Here is a 26,114-nt window from a genome sequence, read left to right on the forward strand (position 1 = left end):
TAATAGAAACAGAAAATGTTTAAAATGTAGGTTTCTGCTGATCCTTAAGCAGAGGTTGTGGTGACAGGACTAACCAGCCACACTGGTGAGGCCAGGCTGCCCTGGCAGTTGCTCCTGCCCACCTGTGGTTAAGTCATTCTGGGTACTCTGGTCTCACCCAGCACTTATCCTGTTCCCACAGCCCCTCCACTTTCTCTGGATGGTAACTTCCAAATCTACAAAGATCCAGACTTGACCTGTTCATTTCCAACACCTAGATATTTTAGAGTCAAACCAAACTATGATCTCTGCACCCCACAAAGCACCTGACTGTCATCCTGGGCCCCCAGATTGCCCAGTGGGTGTGCCTTCACATTTGTCACCACCTCAACCTATGAGCACCCAACATTAGGTCTGTCTGACGACCCAGCTGAACCTCTAAGCCACTCTCCAATTCTGCGCAGCCTTCCTTTTTCTTTTCTTCAACCTCCCAGTGTCCAGCGGGTAGTGTGCCCGGGGAATGCCATCTTCTATGACACCTGTACGAACAGGTGCAGGTCACTTTGTGGACAGGGGTACAAGCATGCAGATGCCTGGTGCCTTACACAACAGAATGTCCCAATCTTCTCAGCTTTTAGGTTCAACCCATCTGCTCACAACTCAGAGCAATTTGATGGGTTCAAGAAATATTGTATGTTTAATAATGAAATGTCTGATGGGGCAGCCAGACATAGACATCTAAAAACAAGCCACACCTGACATGAGACCCATGAGGGCAAGGATCTGGTACCTCTCCTTACGTGGACCATGTACAGTACACAGTAGGCACTTAACAAAAATAACATAAAAACATATATCAATTATTAAAAATACTTTGTACATATTATCTATGATAGTATAAACAGAAAGGAATTAATGTGTAAATATATAAATTGGGATTTACAAATAATGTAGTTTTCTTTATACTAAATAACAAAACCATGTTTTTTAGTCATGTTTCTGACTAAATTTAGTGCAGCTGCTTTTTAGATAGAAAGCTATATATACCTAATGTGAAATACACACATCATTTGTATATCACTAGACTTAATGCAAGTAAGTCTCTGGTAGCAAATGGCAGCTTATCCGGTCTACCTGCTGTTTCCCCAGCCAGCCTTCAGCCTAAATCTACTGGGAGAGACATACTGGCAAGCAGAGTACAGATTATATACATGCTCACTTGCCTGACATAAGACACCAGGGACAACCGTGGTGTTAACACACTGCATCCCTGTAACAAGACTGCTGCTGGATACACAGTGGAGTGAATGTCCTTGCTCTCTTCTTGTTCTAACAAGCACAATGTCTAAATATCCACATATGCATAACTGGTTTCCTGAAATAGCGCTTTCATCTTAGCCTTAAGCAACTTGAAAGCCACAGGACAGTGAGCATGAGTTGTGAGTTGAGAAGTCAGTGTCCCCAAACATTATGATGACACGTTCATGTATAGGAGAGACGCATAGCCACCGAGAAATCAAAGATTCCTGGGGAACGAAATGGTCATTAATACAAAAACAGAACAACAAATACTGCACTCTAAATGGAGAGAAGGAGCAGAGACAGAAGAACACTCTAGGATGCTCTCGAAATTCTGTTTCCAGTTTCCTTTTCTCATTGTTTCACTTGGTAGAATAAAATTATTCATTTGAGAGAAACAATTTTTGGAGATAAGTTTAATAGGGGACACTATCAAGTCACAACAGTCATCTTCTACCCCACACAGATGGTAAAAGCCTTGAATTTACCCCTTGCTCCTGCTTGGCACCCTGAAATGCCCACACAGCCCTGCCTTGGTTTCCTGCACCATGTCATGGTCCGCCGTGACCTGTCTTCCCCATGTCACACCACTGTCAGCTGTGTCAAGGCGCTGACCACCTCCAACAGGTCTCCTCACATCCACTCTGCAGCCCAAACCATCTTTTAGCACGTGGGAAGACTTCTGTACACAAAGACTGCGTTTCTGCCAGTGGAGTGGATGGACAAAGTCTCCAAGCACTTATCCACTCATCATTTAAGAAGCAGAGGTGGCTGAGATTCCCACGGCCCTTCCTTGGCCAGGGTGTCAACCGGCACTTCAACTCCCTCACTTTCCTTTGTCACCCCCTTCTTGTTCTTCACGTGCACCTAGGTCAGTGCACTGCTTAGTTGTACACGATTTTGACCTTTCTATGAAGTTCTACTTGATTCTTAAGAACCTTATTTTTTACTTTACCTTCTGCCAGTCGGGTTCACCATCCGTGTTCTTCAGTTTCCCCTTCTGTATAGTATTCTAGTTTGTGAATATGCCAAAAATTATTTCTCTGTTTCCCTGTGCTCATTTTGTCCAGAATCCTCCCTCATCTTTCTTTGTAACCATTTACAAACTGTTTTAAACCCTCCTATTTTTACTGCTGGTACAGAATGTACATCTGGGTAGAAAAGTATAACCTGGCCCTATGCCAAATATAGGAACTGTGTTGCTGGGCACAGGTGTGAGCGCATCCAGCTTCCATAGATAAGGCCAGACTGCTCCTTAGAGTGGCTGTGCCCATCTGTCTCCCGCCTAGGGGCCCAAAGAGCCTGTGGCTCACACCTTGCCAGCGTTTGTTGTTTTCAACTGGCTTACATTTTGACAAACTTGTCAGAATAAAATGGCAGTCCAGTGTGGGTGTAAACATCATTCCTTGGTCAGTACAGGTAATTTTAAAGGGATTAGTGCACGTCCACGTCTATGTTCAAGTTCTTCTAAATATATTCTTTCCATGATGGAAATTTCATGTTTTTACCTCAATTAAAAAAAATTAGGAAAACACATGTTGAGATATGTTTCACTATATAGTTTTTTTTCACTATTTTAAAATGTTTTTTGATGAACACATTTTCATATCTTATTCCATTTATTTATTTGGTGGTACTGAGGTTTGAACTCAGGGCCTTGTGCTCTATCACTTGATCCATACCTCATCCCTTTTTGCTTTCGTTCGCTTTTGAGATAAGATCTTTTGTTTTGCCTAGAGCTAGACTCAGACTGTGATCCTCCTACCTCTGCCTACTATAGGCTCCTCTGCCTACTCTGCCTAGCTGAACCACCATGCCTACCTTTTACTGTTGATATGCAGTTTCATGAACTACTTGCCTGGGCTGGCCTCAAACTGTGATCCTCCCAATCTCTACCTTCCACCGTAACCAGAATAACAGGCTTGAGCCACCATACCTAGCTTATTTTCGTATATCCAACAGGGAATGGTTATTAGTATTTATTCTCTGGGTAAATTGTTTCTATTCCTACAAATTTTCACTAGCACACAGAATCAAGAGCTCAGTAGTTCACAGTATTAAAACAATAAACTATATGTGAGATCAAAAACAGGCATTTAGGGCTGGGAGCAGGTCAGTGGCAGATGTCACACTTAGCATGCTTAGCATGCTCGAGGGACCCAGGGCAGGAGAACTATCTAGTGTGAGCAACATTCTGCATCTGCAGATGACTCAGCTTTTCAGATGCTCACAAACTACCGGCCAGATGTACTGATGGGAAAATGCCCCTTGCTTGTTTGGTAAGCATGAACAGCTCCTATGCATGTGTAAATGTTATGGACTAACAATTCAGAGGACAGTTATAGCTTAACATCAACTTAACCTCCAGCACACGTGTTTCACTGTTCACTCCTGTAGCGAAGAAACTAACTGGCATTTTACAATTTACAGGACACTTTTACACGAACTTATTATTGTACTGACAAAGCAGAAAGGACGAACCTGGACCCAGCTGTAGCCATCATATGGCCTAGCTATGGAGGCTGCCCAAAAATGAAAGGATTGCAGAGAAAAACAGCTGAGAACTGGACAGAGAAACATTTCCATCGATGCAACTGGAGACTTGGATCAGGCTTAGCTGCAGCCAGATCCACCCTGGCCAGTTCGGCTTAGGCTTCCCTGGCTTGCAGCTGAGAGTTCTGGGAAGGCAGGAGCTAGTCACACCACTCCCTGCACCAGCAGTGCAGCTTCCCTGCAGGAACGAGGGAGTAGTGAACATAGTCTGAGTTGGCGCTGTATTCTAGCACAATCGCTTACTACCTAAATTATCTCAATATGAGCCCTAAATATTAACTAAAACAGACAGCTGGTTTGATGATATGTTGGACATCTTTCCCCAAAGCAAGTAGGAGAGTCTGGCACCTAGAACTCAATGAAAGGTAACAATACGCCTGCTCTCTGTCCTGACAGGGCATTAAATAAGGTATGAAGCATCTGTTACAATCCTTAGGACAATATAAGGTACTCAACAAATGTTAATTCTCTTTGCAATTAAAATCATTAGGCACTGAAGAATGGATGTGGTAACATATGTGTGTAATATATAATTCCAGCTACTCAGGAGGTAGAGACAGGAGGACCAAGGTACAAGGCCAGCCCAGGCAAAAAGTTAGTGAGAACCCATATCAACAAATAAGCTAGGAATGCATACCTGTAATCCCAACTACATAAGAGGCATAAGTAGGAGGACTGCAGTCTGAGGATGGCCCAGGGTAAAAATGAGACCATATCTGAAAAGTGAAAAAAAAAAAAAAAAAGGGGGGGGGGGCTGGAGACACAACTCAAGTGACAGAGCACCTACCTAGCCTGGGCAAGGTCCTGAGTTCAAACCCTAGAATCACTAAAACAAAAAAATACTAATAAAAATAAAAACATTAGAGACTGGTAATCATGTTCATCTTCTATCAGTATTTTTCTCATTATTTAAAAAAAAAAAAAACAACTAGGGTTGTAGTGGCTCACGTGGCAAAACGTCTGCCTAGAAAACATAAGGCCCTGAGTTCAAACCCTAGTATCACCAAAGAGAAACTAAAAGGAAGAACACTGACTAACTCTGAAGGACTTTTTAACCACTACTTTCCAGGAATCTAGAAAGACTCCATTAGAGGAAGGAAAACAAGGACCTGAGTGGGTGAAATGAGCCAGGCAATCCTAGCATGTGCCCTATGTGAAACCTCCACAGTGATTTAGGAAATCCAAGTCCTCCAAGGGCAAGGTAACTGCAACCCAGAGATGCAGCAGTCATTCAACAGCATATAGCAGGGGCGATGTTGCACTCACAGTGTTGGGGACGTAGGGTAAACCATAGAACTGCTCCTGTGTCTCCTTGAGAATGTCTGTGGTGGACTTCCTCAGGGGATGCCTGCCGTGGTATATCTGATCCAGGGTGGCATAGAAGACCTAGGCAGAAGAAAGCACTTATTCAATTTTGGTGTCCACTCTCCTATGGACGATGTGGGCCACCAAAGATATCCTGGGTACACCAGAATAACAATGACAAATTACAGATGAAAACACAACAAATATAAATGTGGAGATCATGCCTCAACCTTTCACGACTAAGGATATTATAGAATTCTGAACATTAACATAAAGTACTCTTATTATGTACAATGCAGCAGGTTAAATCTGTGGCCACAAAAATGGAATTTAGACAATATATGTTTAATAAGAAATATGAAAAAGTAGTTACAATTTGTGACCCCCTATATCTAACAAATCCTTTTTGCTTTCTTCCTGGAATCCAGATATATCTTCCGTGAGATGTGAAATAGTTGGAATCCTGGCTTTGTGACTAGAGGAAAAAGACAGTAAGTGGGTGGGGTAAAAGAGGAAAAGGAAACAGCAGCCTAATGTCTGGGGAGTAATGCTGTGACAAAGAATTCCCACTCAGCCACTACAGAGTTTGGGATGAGGCCCATCAGCCCCCAGGCCTGTGTGAAGAAAAATTCTGCTCAACTAGGGGACCAGGAGAAAGGATCCCTCACCTCTGAACACAGGACAGAGGCCACCAAATCACAGTCAGAGGACAGAGTATTTTTATTTACAAAATACTGAGAACTAAGTTTCGCATGGAAAATCCAAAGTAAAGACAAAGTGCTTGGTGCCACATTTGCCTGAATGCTAGCATGGACTGGAATTTACCTGACACAACAAAGTAAAATGCTTGCTTAAAGGCAGAACTTTGAGAAGCAGCTATGACTGATATGCATCTCCCTGATTCCCAAATCGCATCTGCAGAGAATGTACAGCTGCAGACTTGAAAGAAGGGAGGATTAGTCTAGATAAAAGACAGAATTTAAATTACCTCTGGCTCTAGGTATAGAATTATGGTTCTAAATTATAAAGTCAAGTTTAGACCTTCCCAAGAAAAATACAGACATTTCCTCAATATAAATATTGTGTTCCTCTAAACTGGTAATCTAAACACACAGCTAAATACATACACCTTTCAATTCTATATTCTATAATGAGTAACAATGCATAAGGGTAGTCAGAGAAGCCAAAACTATTCCTGTGTCTCTCTTATATTCTAATTATTAGAAAGTGAAACTTTTTATTCTAACCTGAACTATAAACAGTTTATAAACAAGTGGAATTCAAGACTTTCATTTCGTCACTTGTGCCCTTTAAAAAGGATGTAAACATAGAACAACTTTTTTGAATTATACAAACAGCAAAAATAAATGTACATTTATTTCATGCTTATCTGCTGATGGACTAAACAATTCTAGGTGCCATCAGCCTATTTACCCATTCAGTGGGTTATGCATTATTGGGACCAAGAAGTCCAAAAGACTCTATCTCAACCAATAAAAGCAGGGTAAGGTGGTACACACTTGTCATCCCAGCTACCTAGGAAGCACAAATTGGAGAATTGCAGTCCAGGTTGGCCTGGGAATAAACTCAAGACCCAATTTCAAAAATAACAAATGCACAAAGGGCTGGGGGAGTGACTCACAGCAGTAAAGCACTTGCCTTGAAAATGCAAAGCCAAGTTCAACCCTCAGTACCACAAAACCCAAAAAAACCCAAAAAAAGTCCCCCAAAATTTACAATTCCTCAAACACCGTTTTTAGAAAGCGGAAGCAATTCACTTCCTTTCCACCCTCACTTGTCTCCACTGGACAAGCATGATATGAAAGCACTAGATTGCTCTCGGGCTTCTTGGTCCTGGAGGGTGGAAGAAAGGAAAGGATAGTTTCCCATTTTAAAAGATCATTGGAATAATTGTCTAAAAAGAAATCCCAACACAGACTTCTAAACGAGAGGTCCTTCTACTATTCATATAAGCAAAATCAAAAGACTTGCACCATGGGTGAGGTGGTACACCTCTGTAATCCTAGTATTTGGGAGGCAGAGACAGGAGGATTGCAAGTTCAAGGCCAGTCTGGACTACATAGTGATATGCTGTCTCAAAAACCAAAAAGTAGTATTATCTTTTGCCAAGTAATATTAACTTTTAAAAAGTAATCCACTGAATAGTGCAAATCCAATGTAAACTCATGGTTTTGCTTTTCCTCACTGAATAAGTCAGTGGTGCTCGGGACTACACCCAAGACCCCATGTATGCTCTACCACTGAGCTATAACCTAGTCCTAGTCCTGAAATACCTAGTTTAAGGTACAACAAAATTAGAGCTCATTCCTTACTAGGGACTCAATTTTACAAAATTATAAATCAGTAAAAGAGTGGTTTCCCTCTTTTAATAGGTAACTGGGTCACTATAAAGTGTGAACTGCTTAAGATGAAAGGTGAGAATTCAGACCATGGTGACGAGACTGTCAAGATCTGAGAAAGAATATGAATCCCATAAACTGTCTCAGGAATTACAACAATCCAAACATCTGGGATCATGCACATCTGCCGTCCAGAGGACTAACAAAATTTTTGTCTTTATCTGGAAGCCTGAGAAAATGGTTGTGAATATTATCTAAAACTAACTGTAATTACTGTTTAAACTTCACATGTAAGATCACGAATCTTTTTAAAAAGATACACAATGAATAGGAATGTGTGTGATTGCATTTGAGCCCTAATTTGGTTGCTGAAATGTCTGATTTTGGAAGCTCTGTACACCTTGTAGGCTTTGATTTCCCTGATTGACACACCTTGTAAGGACAGCGTGAAGGTGGAATGAGCCAATTTTGGTCAAGTTCTTTGAACTCAGATGAAAGGTGTTCCAGCAGTGTAACTGTGACATGACTGTGCAGTGCTGGTAAGAACTTAAGGTTGTGCCTTTAAGTGGGAGAGTGTCGCTGAAGGACCAGCATGGAGCCAGACACCTACCTGAAGCTGCATGTCGGCGGCAGCACAAACCTTCTTGGACTCACAGAGGCGAGACACCATGTGCCTTGGCAGGCGCTTGATAAAATAAAAGAAGATGTATGTGAGCACAGTGCTTAATAAGCCACTGCACCATATATCCATGTGAGTCAGGAAACTTAAAAATAACATCAAATGGAAATAAGTAATAGAGCCTCATTACAGTTTAAAAATAATAACTTTCAAATATTTTAGTTGACAAGACAACATGAAAACATTCCACTAAAAAAGTGGTAGCTGTCAAATGAGGGTTTGTACTCAAGAAAAACAGGATTATAGGTCAAATCGATGCTGATCTTTAAAATCTATTTAAAACCCAAAGCAGGTACTTCTTCTGTCCCTTTGTTTCCAGTGAGGATCTGCTCAAGTGCTTTCTTGGCTTTTAAGCCCACACAATAACCGCTGGTAGGCCTAAAAGATTAAGATGTCAAGAAGTGAGTGGTAATCCTCGGAGCCAGCCAGTATTAAAGCTGAACTGACATCCTGACAAACGTGCGTGGGAGGGCACCACAGGTTCTTTTTTTCCAAGCTGACTAAATATAGAGTGGGGACATTCTACAATGTCCCTTCATGATTTCAAGCATTCTCTACAAGGCTAATTAGGCCAAATACTAGAATACACGCCTCTTCTTGGTAACAATCGATCTTTAAAATCATTAACATCGACATTCATTGAAGAAACCTACCAGTTTATACAACTCTACTTATAATATAGATTAAGCTAAAAGCCCCTCTTGAAGAGAAAACACATTATACAATAGACCAGTGGCAGGAACTCAATAGTCCACTTATGTAAATTACCAGCCATGAGTTAGAAGATGGGCTCACATTCTAGGAGAGAAACAGTCACTTCTTTTTACATCTCCAGGCCCCCGCACAGGGCCTGGCATATATACTAGCCCTTCGGTAAGGATTGCTGAGAAGTGACTGACTATAATAGGATTTGGTGACAACTCAGACACAAAAACTGCAAAAATGTTTTCTCTCCATTTACCTATAAGAAAAGCAAATCAAACCAGGAGTGGTGAATCACTCCTGTAATCTCAGCCCATGGAAAAATGAGGCAGGAGGATTGTAAGTCCAGGGCTAACCTGGACTATGTAATGAGCTCCAGGTCAGCTTGTACTACAAAGCAAGACCCTGTGTTAAAGAAAGAAAAAGGAAGGAGAAAGGAAAGAAAAAAAGAAGGAAAAAGAAAGGGAGGAAATGGCAAGAAAGAAGAAGGAAGGGAGGGAAGGAAGGGAGGGAGGGAAGGAGGGAAGGAAATAAAGAAAACCCAAGAGAAGAGGTGATTTTAAAATTGCAACACAGACCGCAATATACCATGCAGTGTAAATTCTGGTACAGGGTAAAGGTCCAGGACTTTCTGACACTGAAGCACTCATAGGAAAGAAAACTGTTCTCAAATGGGATTTTTTTTTTTTAACACAAGATTAAGTCACATCTGCCTTGCTTGCAGCAAAATCATTGGGTTTATTTCAATGTTGCTTTATATTACAGCTTCTGCTGACAGGATTTGAGATGCTCACGCTTCGTAACATTTTAATAGCTTTACTTTCACATTACAAGTGTACATGGAAGAATGATATCTTCTCGTTTAACTAACAAATATGAAAATTACTATATAAGCCCTCACTGTTGGGCACCAGGGACCAAAGTGGTGACGGGCAGACAGGGCACCTACCCAAGAGCTTCCCAGCCAGCATTCTCCATGTAAGCGCTGATTTCAATCACTGCCAAGAGTGCCTAGCAGAAGTGGTATAGGACATGGTGAGACCAGGTAAGAGGAAGATGTGCATAATTAACAAACCTTAATTAAGACACAGAAGCTGGGTGGGATGGAGGAAGAAAGACACATGCATTTCAAGCAGAAGGAACAAACAGTAGAAGTGACAAGAATGGGCAGAAGAGAGCAAGGCTGCTGGCAAAGGTGGGAAGAGCACAGGGCAGGGAAAAAGCCCAGGAGGAGAAGCTGGACCAGGCAAGGACCCTGGCTCTACCCTCGGGCTCCACTCTAAGGGAAGGTGCGGGAAGTTTTAAAATTCCCTTGGCAGCAAAGTAGATACAGGATAGGAGGAAGGCAGAGGTGGGTCAGAAAAAACCCCTTAGAAGGCTACCGTTAGCAACCAGGCTTAATACTCTAGCAAGCATCCACAATGTTGGAGGGAGGAGCCCAAGAGAGTGGGGAGAGGTGAGCAGAAATACAGACCTCCCTCACTGGGCTCTGGAAGTACCTGAGAGGTTCACAGAAGAGGGCAGCAGTGGGAAGGTAAAGGTAGAGAAATTTGTTTTGTTAGGAAATGCTTAAACTGCTTTAAGGAAAAAATGTTGATAGGGAAGGTTGCAGAGGGGACAAAACCTTGTTGGGTCTGGAGACCTAAGGCAGATGAGTGAGTATCCCACCCACCCCCCACCCCCACACAGCACTATCATTCCTGCATCCTAAAGAGATGGAGGCCTGCACCCTAAAGAAAGATACAGGGTCTGACAGATCTGCCACAGGGCTGATGAGCAAAATACTCTCAAGATTGTTCCTTTCCCCCAATAAAGGTGCTAACTTATACCAGTTCACCTAAGAAAGTAGGTGAAATGCATGACCAATGAGAAGCAACCCCCCCCCAAACCAGAGTTAAAATGTCCATAAAAACCCCAGCCTTCACCTGAAGCAGAGAGCTACTGGCTTCTGGGATCCACTGTACTTCTCTAGCTATAGCTTTTCCTTTCTCTCTAATAAATCTTATTTTTTATATACTGGCTTTGGCTCATCATTCAGCTGCCTGGCCCGTGAAGGCAAGGATCCTCAAGACCAGCTTGCAATACTTTTGACACTGGCATGTAACAACCTCAAGAAGAAAGAAAGAAGCGATCAGGAGAACACAAGATAGGCTCCTGAGAAGGCAGGAAAAGGAACTGCATAGACAACTGGAGAAAGGGTAGCTTAGGTAGAAGGGAGGGCGGGAGGGTCCCAGAAGGATCCTTTTGAGACAAGAGCCCTTCTTGAGCTCAGACAGGAAGCAGTGGGGAGGGAGCTGTACCGAGGTTAAGGAGATGAGACAAGCTGTGGAGGGTGCCGTGGAGAAAGGTCCACCAGGCAATACAGGGATGGCATAGTATACTTGGGAACAACCCAGGTGCCTGCCTACAGATGCAGGTCAGAAAGGTGCTAAAGGTAGACAGAGGGAGGGAGTAGAAGGGCCGGGAAAAGGTGCCCTGCTGAGGTGGGAGAGAGCAATAGGGAATGGGGGGAGGACAGGCAGGCCAGCTTCCTGCCACAGCTGTGGTCAGGCCTCTGTGGAAGGCTCAGTTCCCTGCTTGATTCACAATCACGGGGACCCCAAGTCTTAGCTCAGACAGCCAGGCTCCAAATCCCCCTTTCCATTCATCTACAGGCCAGTATCCTCAAGATCCAAACCTCCACAGTGTTGGAATTAAAGACCCTCCGGTGCTGAAAACAGACACACAAGAGACAGAAAATCTTGACAAGGCAGTTTCTCTTGATCAAGAGCGTGCAAGCATGTGCCCATTCCAGCTAAGCAAGCATGCAAGCACAAAATGGCTGACAGTGGCTCCTCCTTACATCCCTGATGCAGTCGTACCTGCCCCTCACCTGGGATTTGTCCAGGTCAAAGGTTCACAGTCTTTCCTGCTTGGCTGAAAGGCTTGGGGGATGGGTTAGGACATGCAGTTTGGCGGGCAATGGAGTTGTACAGGAATCCAGAAGAAGCAAGGGCCCTTTAAACATGCAAGTCACCTAAGATGGCGACCTGAGGAATCTTTAAGTAATCTAAGAAGATAACAAATATTTTGATAGAAAAGATCATTTTTCTTACAACAGAAAATGCCCCACGACAAACTCAGTGAGACTTAATCCTTTCCTTATTAGGTTTGCAGTAATGCCAAAGATGTGAAGAGAAAGTGTGTGCAAGGACAGGGACAACTGAAAATGGTGCATCAAAAATTATGTAAAAATTACATATTCAAAACTACATGGTGTCAGCAGCAGAATGCACAGCAGTGGTGTGTGGTCCTCTACCCAGCTGCCCTCCATTTCTTCCTTCCTCATGGTGTCCTACAACAGATCCTCTTTCCTCTAAAAAGCTTCCCAGACAAACTTTACAGCTACAGCTCCACCCTCTGCCTGAGGGAAAGTCTTGGACTCTTCTCAGACTCTTTTTTTCCTTTTTGTGATACAGGTTCTCAAGTCTCCCATTTGTCTCATCTTGTTCCCCAGACTATCAGTTTAGGTGAGTCCCTTTAATTGGTTCCACCCTCTTCAGCCTCTAGAGCCCCCCCCTGCAAACTCCCCACTGTTTGTTCATTGGTTGTATGTTGTATGCAACATAGCTTCCTGAGTCTTCGTTGAAATACAAAGTAACTATTAAAGAGTATTTTATCAAAAAATTTTTGTTCAATGCCAGACACCAGTGGCTGACGCCTATAATCAATCCTAGCTAGCTACCTGGGAGGCTGAGATAGGGAGGATACAATCTGAGGCCAGGAGGGGAAACAGTTTGCAAGACCCCTCATCTCCAAATAACCCAAGCAAAATGGACTGGAGGTATGGCTCAAGTGGTAGAGCGCCTGCTTTGCAAGCGTGAAGGCTTGAGTTCAAACTCAGTACCACACACAAAAAAAAGTCTAAATTCAAAATTTTGTAATAATTATTTCAAAATATAAATTAAAAAAAATTAGCTAATAGGCCTGTCAGTGGCTAAACTGTTTTTCAATATTCTAACCGTGATGATGCTAAGTCTTTTGTTATTACAGTTTTAATCCTTCTGGAACATTGCAAACAAACCCATGAAAAATGACTCTAGCAAGTACTTAACTGTCAAATGGGTTAGATTTAGAATGCTTGCTTCAGTTAGGTTTTGTTTTGTATTTTCCTTGTAAAACTTTGTAAATGTTGTCTATTAACATTGTGCAGAAGTACAGCTTCTAACAGTAACAACTAGAGCAACATTATTTATGAGATACTAGAACTTCGCCTAAACAACAGGCAAAATTAAACTTACTGGGTCCAGGTAAACCCAGATTAAACCTCTTTGTTGCTTAGATTTGGCCAAAAAGGGTCTTACTGGCATTGACTCCCACGAGTCCAGTCTGTCACATCTCCTACAGTACCTAATCAGATCAGACCAAATGGGACATGCTAACAATGAGGAAAGACCTATCGGGATGAAGTTTATCCTGGCAATGAGGGACCATTCAGAGACAAACAGTTCAGAGAACTGCTGAGACAAGAGGAGAAGTTTTCAGATCCCAAATGGACTCATTTGCGCCAATCCTTCCAAAGTAACTATTTTGAACCAATGGAAAGAAATGGTTCATAAGCAAAGTTCCCCAACTCTAAAGCCCAGGCCCATCTACCTTCCAATGGACAAAAACTAGTCTATTACCCGCTAATCCTGTAACTTCAGAAAAAATCCAGATGCCCCTCCCTATGTTCGGAATTCACAATCTCTTAACAACAGGAGGGCTATTCAAAATGACATAGGCATAGGACAAGAATGGGATGAATTATTTTTTCCTCATCATCTACAAAATCCTGTCATTATAGGTAGCCGGTGCTCTATACACCATAGCCCAAATACTCATGGACTTATAGTGTAAAATTCACTTTCTTAGTAGTTGTGGTCCTACAGAACAAAAGGGTTTTAGATATGTCATTGCCACTCAAAGGGAAACCTGTGCTATGCTTGGGGAAGACAGCTGCTTTGGGGTTAATAGATGAGGACAAGTTCAAACTAACATTCATAAACTAATCAACCAGACCTCTCAACTTCAGAGTGAGCCACCCAAGGATGGCTCTCATCACGGTTATCCTGACTTCTCCCCTTCTTGGGACCTCTAGTATCTATTTTACTACTTTTCACCATTGGTGCTTGCTGTATTAATGTCCTAGCCAGTCAATAGTGGCCTAACCTAAAGTGTAAAACCAGCTCTCAATATTGCCTTAGCACTCTGCTCCTTTGCACACTGCCCACCATTCTTTCCCCTTTCAATGTTGTCCTAATAAATCTTTTCTTCAAACACACACACACACACACACACACACACACACACACACACACACACACACACACACACAAAACCTGTGGGTTACTAAAGAAATGATACCATCAAAGGAAATTAGTAAAGTGGTCATGGGGCCTCTCTAGATTATTCTTTGCAACCTTCTATGAATTGATAATTATTTTAAAATACAAAAAAAATTATATATCCAAAGACTGCTATACTACACCATATACATTATAATGAATGCGAAGAACATTTCCTAAAATATAAAGAACCACATAAGCAGGAGATACAATTCTAGTACACTAATTCAGAGGACAGATCATGAACCCAGCAAGCCACATCTTAATAATAACATTTATATTATATGCAGTATAAACAGCAAAATTATTTTTTAAAATATCTAGTGACTGTTAAGTCAATTGGAATGCATAAACATATTTCATCTCTTGAAATTGTTATACATTTATTCACCTACCAAGTACTTCCTTTTTAAATAAAAGAACAATGGAAATTTTAAAACACCAGACTTCCTTTTTAAGTTACAGGTAAAAATTTGTTACACCCCCAGTACAATAATAATTTTAAAAAGATTAAGAAAAGATTTTTAAAAGTTATTATTAAATACACAATATTTAGAAGTTAAATCTTAAACTTCAAATTAGAGTAAATGTTTCCTGATCAAGATTTTCTTCTGTAAATAAAAGTCATGAAAACCAACACTGAAATAATTCAATTTGGCTGTAATTCCCAAAGCTGCTCTATCTACAGAAAAGTGCGTATGTTTCCTATTTTTGTCTCCTAAACTCAGGAATCTCACATTACTGCGAGGCAAGGAAACGGAATGAACACAGTGCTAAAATGATAGGTAATGAACAAGTATTTATAAAAGAAAATGCAGTTAGAACACCTGACTCTTGAATCACATTGCATTAAAATGAAAATTTACCAGTCTGTGGCATTAAAAATGACTTCATCACACACAATCAGCTGTATGTTCTACCAAGATTCTACAAGCTCCATGATTTCCAAGACAGAAAATTCTTCTCCCACTGATCTCTCAATCCACAACACATAATTTCTTAGTTTTTCTTCAGATCTGGACACTGCCATACCTGTCACAGATTGAAGAGGATGCTCAGGTATATTAGGAGCAAAAGGAGTCAAGGATAAAGCTGCCATGAACGAGATACAGTCAAGAATGACCATGTGAGGGTGCCGAGCTCCGCCAGGCCTGCCAGCGTTCACCTTCCCTCCTGACCACTGAACAGTGCTACCCACATCCAACTAGTCCAGAGACACCATCCATTCTCTGACCTTCTTAGACCTATAGAATGGAACCGAGAGCTTGGGCTGCCCTGAAACCATCAGCTGCTTGAATGGCAAGCTCCCACCCTGGGAGTGATTCACTGTAGCAAAGAAAAGAGCAGAGGTTTTGGAGCCATTTGCATCCTACCCCCACCACTTACCAGCTTAGCGGTATGGCATGGAGTACTATGCTGACCAAACCATACTCTCCTCATCTATAAACTGTTAACACTTTCTTTACACAGGACTGGGTGAGAAGCAAATGGGACAACACATTTTAAAAATCTAGTGTGTCAGTTTTAGTAAAGAATGGATGCTGAACAATTGGTAATTACTGATATTTACTATTACTACTGACCTGTGTAATGCAACAAATCATTTGACTTCCACACTTACATTTTACTGTTTCATCTACATATTCTATAAAAGGGCTCTGTTTTGGATTTACAAGTTCTTAAGAGGCAGGAATGACAGCTAAGCAGTATTTTCTTTTTAACAAATTACAATAAAGTTCTAAATAAGGCATTTTCATAGTTTCCTGTATTTCTTTACATTAATAAAATAGCCACATATGCCTCCTCAAATTACCCAGTTTCAGAAAATTAATCACCAACCTGGTGATTAAGGTTTTTACAAAAAAATCCTGAAAACTATATTTAGTTGAGTAGTTATCAGTCCATATTCGATATTTCAGAATGTGCCACAAAACTTGGTCGCCCACTCACTTTTTGAAAATATTTTTCTCAAGGGGACCAGGAACTAGAGAAAAGGTTAGATTAAAAAGAATTAACCTAGAAGGTAACACCCATGCACAGGAAATCAATGTGAGTCAATGCCCTGTATAGCTATCCTTATCTCAACCAGCAAAACCCCTTGTTCCTTCCTATTATTGCTTATACTCTCTCTACAACAAAATTAGAGATAAGGGCAAAATAGTTTCTGCTGGGTATTGAGGGGGGGAGCGGGAGGGGGTGGAGTGGGTGGTAAGGGAGGGGGTGGGGGCAGGGGGGAGAAATAAACCAAGCCTTGTATGCACATATGAATAATAAAAGAAAAATGAAAAAAAAAAAAGAAAATATTTTTCTCACCGCTAAGTATGAGTAGTTATCAAAAATGAGCTAGTTCTTCATCTCAAGTTCTAGTGCATGCTTAGAAAATCCTGGTGCTAACTACAAAAGGTCCCCTTCTGATGCTGTTTTAGTCAAATACATTTCATGCTGCATACCTGATAGCTGAGAATTACACAGCTTCTGGTGAGACGCTGACTGTAATTCCTACCTGTGTCTGTGGTATCTTTTTCAATCTGGATGCCTACATGGATTTCTACCAGTGCTTTTCAACAGTTTCTACAGTTCATCATATACAGGCATGTCTGTCTGTGATTTATTCTGCTTGGTTTCTTGAAGCTTCTTGCATCTCTGGTTTGATTTTTGTATTATTTTTGGCAAATTCTCAGCTATCACCTGTTCGAATATTTCTTCTACTTTGTTATCTCTTCTCCTTTTTGGAACTGCTTATATGTCGCATTGTTTGATACTGTCCCAAACTTCTTGGATGATCTGTCTGGTTTCTCCTCTACTCCTTTTCCCCTTGGTCTTTCAGTTGGGGTCATTCTTCATTCCTCAGCTGTTTCTTGTATTTCATGTCTCTCATAGTTCACATCTCTCCTCCCTGTCTGTCCTCATGTTACTCATCTTTTCTGTGATCTCCTATGAGTGCTATTTAAATTTCTGTCTGCTATTTCAGTTGTTAGCTCTTTTAAAGTCCCCAAGTCTGCTTCTGTCTTTGCACAGTGAGTCAGGTCTCCAAGCTGCTCCTGCATCTCCACAGGCCTGATCTCTTCCCCAGCTCCCTATAATTCTCAAGAGCACCCATCAGAGGCCCAAAGAAAAACGACCAGGAGCAAATTCACATCGCCCCCTCCCCCATATCAGGCCCTCAATTATCCCATGCTGAAGGCCAGGTCAACAATCTGTTAGAATGTTACCTGTTATCTTCTTACCCTGTCCTCTGCCTCAGGGATGCTTGTCTGTATCTCTTTGGATTCAGACACTACAATGCCCTGTGACCTCAATCCTCCGAGGAAGAGATGAAATTACACATTCCTTTTCCAGCAGCTAGGTAGGCACTATGCTCTCTGAGCTCTCTACATCCTCAGTGCATGGAAAAATTCCAACAGTTCAGATTTTCATAAGTAATACTATTGAGGCTTTTAGCTTCCAGAGAAAGGAAGAAAAAAAAAAATCAAAGGCAACAAAGCCTTTTGAAGTGTGAACTACCCCCTTTAAGTCCGGAATTACAGTTGATTAAAGACTATGAAGATAGTGTGCAATGCTTCAGCGTCTATGACTAGGCAGCCTGTTTGAATTCTGCCAAGCAGACGGCCATGAGAACTGGAGCCAGTGGGTTTTAGCCAAAGACAGTCACTCAACAAATATTTGCTGACTTGACTGCCCTTTATGGGACTGGTAGAGTTGGTAAACGAGTGAACAAAACAGACAAAAATCCCAGTTCCCAAGGAACTTACATTCTAGTAGACCCTTGTTATTTTAAAATACACTATTGAAAAAAGACTTTTTAAATTATTATTTCAGTTCCTACAGGCTCAAGGAACCAAATGATAGGGTTAAAGCCCCTACTTCCTCTAGGGTTTAATCTTTTGATTAAAGTATCAAACTGTACTAATTATAATGATGCAAATGTTAGTCATCTTAAGTTCATTTGTGAGGTTTCTGCTCCTTAACCTAAATAATATCAAATAGTCAACAAACATGAATGAGGGTCAGATATGCACATATTTACTTTCAAAGGAAATTGTAAAATGCAAAAATGTAAATATGCTGAAAGTACCAACCAATCACTCACCTATTCAGTCAATAAATTCCTAATATAAGGTTCTGTTCTAGGCACCTTGGGAAGAATAACAATTTTCTCTTTCACCAAACTCTAGTGAGGCTCCATCCTACTCTTCTCAACTCAGCCCTGACTTTTGGGCTTTGGTGTTCATTTAAGCATTGTCCAGTTGTAGAAGAATCCTGCTAACACCTATAATCCCAGCTACTCAGAAAGCGAAGATCAGGAGGATGGTGGTTCAAGGTTAGCTCAGGCAACAAATTTGCAAGGCCCCCATCTCAAACAATGTTTGGGAGAAGGTGGCACATGCCTGCCATCCCAGCTACTCAGGAAGCATAAACAGGAGGATCAAGGTCCAGGCCCTCCTGGGCATAAAGCAAGATGCTATCTCAAAAGTAACCAAAGCAGGGAGGGGCGCCAGTGGCTCAGGCTTGTAATCTCAACTATTCAGGAGGCAGAGATCAGGATTGTGGTTTGAAGCCAGCCTGGGCAAACAGTCTGAGACCCTATCTCGAAAAAGCCCATCACAAAAAAGGACTGATGGAGCAGCTCAAGGTGGAGGCCCTGAGTGCAAGTCGTAGTACCACAAAAAAAAAAAAAAAAAAAAGCACGGCTGATGGAGTGGCTCAAGTGGTAGAATGCCTGCCTAGCAAGCATGAGACCCCAAGTCAAGCTCCAGTACCAATTAAAATAAAAATAAATAACCAAAGCAAAAAGGGCTGGTGGAGTGAACTCAAGTGGTAGAACACCTATCTAGCAAGCACAAGGCCCCATGGACCAAAACAAACAAACAAACAAACAAACAAACCCTATGGTTGGGTATTTCAAAAAGAAAACAGGTTTGTGTGGCCTCATGGTAGACAGTGTCCCGATGGAGGAAGCTTGGGCAGCAGGATGCTCAGTGTCCAATCTCGCTCTCTTTGTAACCATCCACTCCCACAGGGGCTAACAGGGCCCCTCAAAACCTATACTAATCTCTACTGAGCGAGGCACTCCAAATGACCTAACCCCCTCTTAAGGTTCTACCACCCCAACACTCCCCCATGAGGACCAGGCTGCCAACCCATAAACCATCAGGGACCAAACCATCTCCAGACACCAGCAGTCAATTCCGATAGACTCCCCTCCTCAACCACCCTTGGTAACCTACCAGCTACTTCCTCATGAGCCCAAATACCCTGGTGATGTCCAAACACACAGGCCTTTCCCACAAAGAATTCTCTTTTACCCCTGACCTCCCCTACCCTGCCCCTTGGCTGTAAATTCCACATTTCCTTCTCCTATGGAATCAAGCAGATCTCTCCCCTACTATAAAACCCCAGTGCAATTGGCCCCTTAGAATCAAATTTGCTGACTGCTTTTTAACAAGTATCATGAGTGAAAAAAACAAAGATAAAACATCGTTCTCTGCCTTGGAAAGAAGGAAACCACAAAGAGATGAGGCTGTAACATATGTGGTAACTGTAGCTTCACGTGTACAGCTGAAGTTTGTTTTTGTTTTTAGTTTTTTTTCTTTTGTCTTTTAAGGTTTGAACTCAGGGCTTCATGCTTGCAAGGGAGTCCCTCTACCACTTGAGCTACTCCACCAGGACTTATTATAGCTGAAGTTTTCAATTTATTTATGAACCCCTCAAAATGTGATCCTGAAATCAAGGCATATTGCCACTTGATGACAGAACCATTCCCACGTAAAACTTGTCTTGTTAACGCTCTAACAAGATCTCCATGTAAATTTGTTCTGTTAACACTCCAACAAAATCCACCCCCCCACACCAAAAAAAAAAGAACCAGCAGTGGTAGTAAAAATACAACAAATATAACTAAGTATTCAAGTAGGTGAGTAGTATACATATAATAGATGGAAGAGGCTAGAGATAAGGGAAAATGGGAGTAGGAAAATAAAATGAGGCCAGAATTGAGGTAAAGCACACACAAACATGTGTTTCCTAATTCTTCTTTGGGCTTCCAGCAGGAAGAGAGAGATACTCGATGGTATGGCACATTCGCATAGCTCTGAGAACAGATCTCGACCTCTTCTCTGGAATTTGATAATCCAGAGAGATCTCAAGACTGAAAGCTTCTTATAAATTTCACATAAATACATTTGACAGTAAAACTTGCCCTTGACAAATATGACGCTATAAAGTACTGATCTTTTGAAAACAGTTATTTCACTTGGTGAATGTGTTTAACTAAGGGGTATGTGACCAACCCCACTAAGTTTTTAAATTCAAAATTTCTAAAAATCCATAAAATTCAGAATTCTAAAACTTGAATCCCAATGTTTAGATCAAGAATTATAAATCTCTACCTGACACATATTTTGTCTGAGACAAAATATACACTTTCCAATTCTTACAAAAAAAAAAAGGAAAGTAGACAGTCTAATATCAAGTTTCACTCAAAGTGTTCCATCAGTAGTATACTGTGTATCTCTTTGGGGGCTGATGTGGGTGACATTCAGGAAATGGGTAAGCAGCTAAGCTATGTGTGAGAAACTTCTGGACATACTCTAACTGTGGATCTACATGATTGAGTGTGGCTCTACATGACTGGGTGACTGAGGTGCATGGCCCTCGCCTGCTGTCCTTCCCACAGGCCCTGCCCTGGGGCAGAAGAGAGGCTGCAAAGGCAGGCCTAGCTTGCCAGGAAACTCACTCAAGCAAACTCCCATATTGGAGATTCCCAGTTCAAACCAGCACATCACAAGTTACTGTTGGCCAGGTATGGCATATGCCTGTAATTGGGCACTTGGGAGGCTGAGGCAGGAAGATCCTGAGTTAGAGTCCAGCCTGGACTATAGTGAGACCCTGTCTCAAAAGATGAAAAAAGTTGTGCATTGTCCTTGCTTCTTGAGTATAGAGACCTGTTTAATTGCTATGCCCATTTCCCAAAATTATTTGTGCCCATTTCCCAAAATTATTTGTGCCCCTTTCTCTAATCCCATACATCTGGGTGATTTAATATAGGCTGGGAAATGATTTACTAAAGCAACTAAATGTAGATCTTCACTATGAAAAGAAAATATCCTTAAGAGTAAAACTTGTTAAAGAAACAAAGGTGCAAGTACAGGTGTGTTAGTCTGCTAGCCCCACAATTCTTTCTCATCCTCTATTCATTCCCATTTTCTTAACAAAGCTCCTTTGAGTTCTGCTAAGTCCTCCTTAGCACTGGCCTCTTGGACAGACTTTCTGGTACCTTCCCTGCAGGAGTCCCAGTGCCTATGTTGGAGAGGTCATCTCTAACTGAAGCCACTGGCAGAGCTCAAGACAAGAGCAGCAGGCAAGGCACAGGAAGGGGCTGCATTCTGGTGGCCTCAGCAGGTCCACAGGGCCCCTTCTCACTGCTCTACCCACCCCCCAAACCTCACCGTAGCCCCACACAGTCAGCTCCTGCAGAAAGCCACCAAACTGCAGCAATGAGAGCCCATGCCTTGCACCCTCCCAAGAACTTGGCTCTGTCTAGGAGAACGAGGCAGCTCCTGTGCTCATTCTCAGAAACTCCCTAGTGTCAACTCTGGCTTCACTTAAATCTACAGTAAATCTACCTCTGGCTCAACAAAGCTTAGCAAAGGACTGGGCTACAGAGAAGGTTCAGGAAAGTGCCAGGTCTGGAGCCCTGGTGTGAAGCTGGCTGCCTGTGCTGACTGAATGCAGACAGCCCTGCCTGGAAGAAGACAGCCGGAAAGCAGAACAACAAACCACCAAGGATCCCAGCTTGTCTTCACCCATCACCTCATCCTCACTGCAGCACACTGCCTCAGGGCAGCTTCCAAACAGCTGGGAGACATATAAGAGCAAGAGCCAGTGACCCTGCCACCAGCCACAAGGAAAGGAAATGAATGAGGCAATGAGGGAACTCGGGACAACAAGAATTGGCAGTGCTTGAAGGCAGCCCCCCGAGCCCTTCATGATCAGCATCACTTCAGAGCCACAGATCTGCCTTTGCTCTAAAATACAAGAACACTGAGGAGAGGCACTCCCCTAATCCCCCCACCCCCGATTTCTGCCACTGATAAACGGGAAAAAGGGAGAAATGCTATTTCTGTAATTGGAACCTAATATACCAACAACTGCAGTAACCTTGCTTGTTTATTTTGCTAATTCAATCTGAATTTTTCCATGGTTACCATTGTTCTTAATTGAAAAGGAAAAATGTCTGCACTTATTTCTGGAAAGTTGAACCGTGGCTTCCTCTGACTCCAACACTGAAAACATAGCCCATGTGATCATCAATGCAGGCAGCCTGCACCCTGAAGGGCAACAGGTCTCAGCACCAAGGCCTGGCTAGGCCAACAGGAACTCCTGGGCCTAGCATCTAGCTAAGTTATTCATCTTACAGCCACTGGTGAAGGCAATGGCTGTCGTTTTGGCCTCCATGAGGTTCAGCCAACCCTCCTGATGGGAAAGGCATCCTTAAGGCACCCTGTGTGCCCCAGTGCAGGGTGACTCCCTCCAGGTACTCGTTCATTCTTTTTATTTTTTTTCCAATGCCACAATACAATTGTGTCCACAAATAATAAACGACTATAAAATTGGCCCCCTTTTCTCATGTCAAGAAGATAAAGTCCAGTTTCTTGCTCAAATGACAATGTTTTTTTGTCTACGTGTGAGTTATGTGAGCAATAGTTAACCAAGTCAATGAAGCCAAAGCAAGCAGCACCTGGCAGCATCCCAGCATCTGGATGCTTCCTGGAAAGACACGGATGGCCCCATTCCACACCCGTTAAGTCAGGATCTGAGCTTTAAAGGTGTGTTAAAGGTGAGATGCCCTGACTGAGAATGACCTGCACAGCAAGGGTAAGTGCTGGAGATGTCTGACATATTCCAAGCAGAACAACTGCCTACAGTAGGGGCAGTGCACTGCCAGAGACGGGTCTGGAACCCAGCTTGGGGGTCATAGGTGTCCTACTGCTGCTCATGTGCAAGAAGTCTGCACGATACTGCTTTCTCATTTGCAAAACAAGAATAAAATACCTCCACAGCCAAGTCAGCACAAAGATTCCAAGAGGTAATAGCCATATGAGCAGCTTGTACAGTGTCTTAACCACGCCAGAGACATGCAGGTCCCTGTGGCAAAGCCTGACTTTCTAAATGCAATCGAGGCTCCACAGTCCTGGGTCAGAATCTGGCCTTGTGTGATCTTCTTCTGGTTTAGGCAACTGGTCACACTATTGTCCTGGTCATAACAAACTTACTAAGCAATGTATGTGAGCCAAAGACTGTCAGAGGGCCACAGTTGTACTCTGCAAAGGGACAGAGCTACTGCCATAGTCTCTGGACAAACCCAAACACAGTACCTGCTGACCACACATGTAAGCAAAATATGCAAATAATAACAGCTTTTCTATTATGCCAATGTAGCACAAGCTTTGGGAGGATTTTAGAACTAACATAAAAAAAAAAAAAAAAGAAACAACATGAAAAAATGCAAATGCTTTACCAGTCTGGCCTCATTGAATTTTCTGACTGTGTAGCCAAGAGCTTCACTTGTGACCATGTAACCTCATGAACTTGCCAGACATTTCTATCACGTCACAGCTGGCCAGCCTAATTTAAATAAGGTTATGCTAAAAGTTTGCCGTCAATTCCTACAGAGCCAAATCACTATGATAAAATGCCTTGATTTATCGGTGACTACTTAGAAAATGTATTACTGTAGAAGCAATATAAAGATGAGAAGAAGTTAAGTCATTCTCTGGGGCAAATCCTCGCTAGCATAAGAATTCATCTCCTCCTGAAGCAAACAACTCTGACCTGGACATCACTGGGAAGGCTGGGCCTAACAGTAAGACGGGTCTGTCCAGGCGTGATCACCAAAGCAAGAACATGCCGCAGAGGCATAAGACCCAGCACCAGGGCTGGCCAGGCCAGGCGTGTCCATTCGTGGCCCAACTTCCTGGCTTGACCCCACCCCAAGCTGTGGGTCACAGCAGCACTGCATTTCCACACTCGTTTGTAGCAGGGCACAGTGGGCTGATTTTGCTGGAACCAGCAACCCAGGTGGCATACAATCAATATAATGGAAATGCTGCCTTGGCCCAGAGAGACATGACCTCTCCAAAATCCACAGAAAGTAAGATTTTTCACTCACTTGAGTTTTAGTGGTATTTTTTTTAACAAACTAAGGTGATCTGAGGAACAACAACAAAAAACTTTAGAAATGCTTACATATTATCATCATTGACAGCTCAAAAAACAGCAGAAAAAGGCTTGAGTTTTACAGGCTCAACATTAACCATTTTAAGGATTGGTGGTGTAGCTCTGTGGAAGAGTAAGTGCTTAGTACATGTGAGGCCTTGGGTTCCATCCCAGCACCAATAAAATAGAAATAAAATGCCACAGAGCAAAGAGAGCAAGGAGGATACATATGGCTCCCACTCACATAGCCACTGCAGCACCTGGAGGTCCAGAGACCCCAGGGCCAGGGAGAAGAGATGGCTACTGAGCAACATTGCCTCCCTGAGGAAAAACAACCGAAGTCAGGCAAAGGAGAGTTTATGAAGCCCTGCTCATTTGCATTCTTTTTTTTTTTTTGGTGGTACTGGGGTTTGAACTCAGGGCTTCGCATTTGCTAGATGGGAGGAACACAAGAAACAGGTCCTCAGTTTCTAAGAGGTGCACATAGAGTATGAGACCTAATGTACTGAAGAAGTGGCAAGGGTGGACACGGCACCGATTTAAAAGACCTGAAAGCCATGTCCTCCTAAAGGGGAGACACAAAGCAAGTTCAAGGATGCCAGTACACCCTAGAGGGCTAAAGGCATAGCTCACACAGCAGAAAGCCTGTGAAGTAAGCATAAGGCCATGAGTTCAAATCCCAATAATTGCCAAAAAAAAAAAAAAAAAAGAAAACGACCAGTGCACCCTACAGCCCTCCCTGGTCCTCTTCTTGTTCTGTGCTGAGTCCCCACAAATCAAAGAGAACATGCGGGCCTGCCCAGTGGGTACACAGAGAATCTGGAAAGACAAGGAACAACCCTACTGCTTGCGCCAGCAGCCTCTGAAGGAGCTGTTCGGCTAGAGGACAAACACAGAACAGACTCCGCTGCCTCCCAGCTATGGGACAACTGAGGAGGAGGAAAGGGAGGACAGTGAAGAAGACAATGGTGAGGAAGTTGGTTCCAGCACAGTTGTCTGCCTCATCTACAAAGCATCTAATCCTTCTGCACACAACTCATGCCCTTCAAAGAAAACAACTGAAGGGCAAGGCTGTGTAAGACTTGTTTTTAAGTTGTATTGTCTTCTTTTGTACAGGTAACACACTACCCAATGTGTCTTCAGATAACCCTGTCCTGGAGTTATTTTCAGTAGCCACTAACCTTGCCTGGCACAGTATGGGGTTGTAAACTGGTATGGAAATTTAAAGCAGGTTCTTGCTGACGGCCAACAAAAAATAGTTATGTATAGGGATCGTAGATTTTTCATTTTCAGTTGTCTGTTAACTGAACACCACTCTGTAATTGAAAAAAAGTTGGATGGGCACAGCAGCTCATACCTGTAATCCTAGTTACTGGGGGAGTAGAGATCAGGACGATTAAGGTTTAAAGCCAGTCTGGGCAAAAGGTTAGCAAGACCCCATCTCAACCCAAAAAGTCCAGGCATGGTGGTTTATACTTATAATTCCAGCTACTTGGAAAGGATAGGTAGAAGGATCATGGTCCAAGTCCACCCCAGAAAAATATATGAAATCCCATCTGAATAACATAAAGCAAAAAGGACTGGAGGTATGACTCAGCACCTGCACAGAAGAGTTAGGCCCCAAGTTCAAACTCCCACACTTGGGGGAAAAAA

General features: G+C 42.5%; 1 protein-coding gene across 7 annotated transcripts in view; it reads right to left on the reverse strand.

Moving 5' to 3' along the window:
- Mipep (mitochondrial intermediate peptidase) overlaps positions 1 to 26,114 on the reverse strand; it is a 125,998-nt gene that overhangs the window by 47,980 nt on the left and 51,904 nt on the right. For 3 of the 7 annotated variants that reach the window (XM_074043742.1, XM_074043741.1, XM_074043740.1), the window contains 2 exons: positions 8,107 to 8,181; positions 5,098 to 5,217 (listed from right to left, as the gene is read on the reverse strand). The exons of 1 other annotated variant lie outside the window; for it this stretch is intronic. In XM_074043742.1, coding sequence (XP_073899843.1) covers positions 5,098 to 5,217; positions 8,107 to 8,181 — 195 coding nt within the window. Of the gene's footprint in view, positions 1 to 986; positions 4,548 to 5,097; positions 5,218 to 8,106; positions 8,182 to 9,826; positions 9,889 to 26,114 lie in introns of those variants that run through there. 3 more of the 7 variants (XR_012436292.1, XR_012436291.1, XM_074043744.1) reach the window with 3 other exon arrangements.

The sequence above is a fragment of the Castor canadensis genome, chromosome 10 (genome assembly GCF_047511655.1).
Source record: "Castor canadensis chromosome 10, mCasCan1.hap1v2, whole genome shotgun sequence".
NCBI lineage: Eukaryota > Metazoa > Chordata > Mammalia > Rodentia > Castoridae > Castor > Castor canadensis.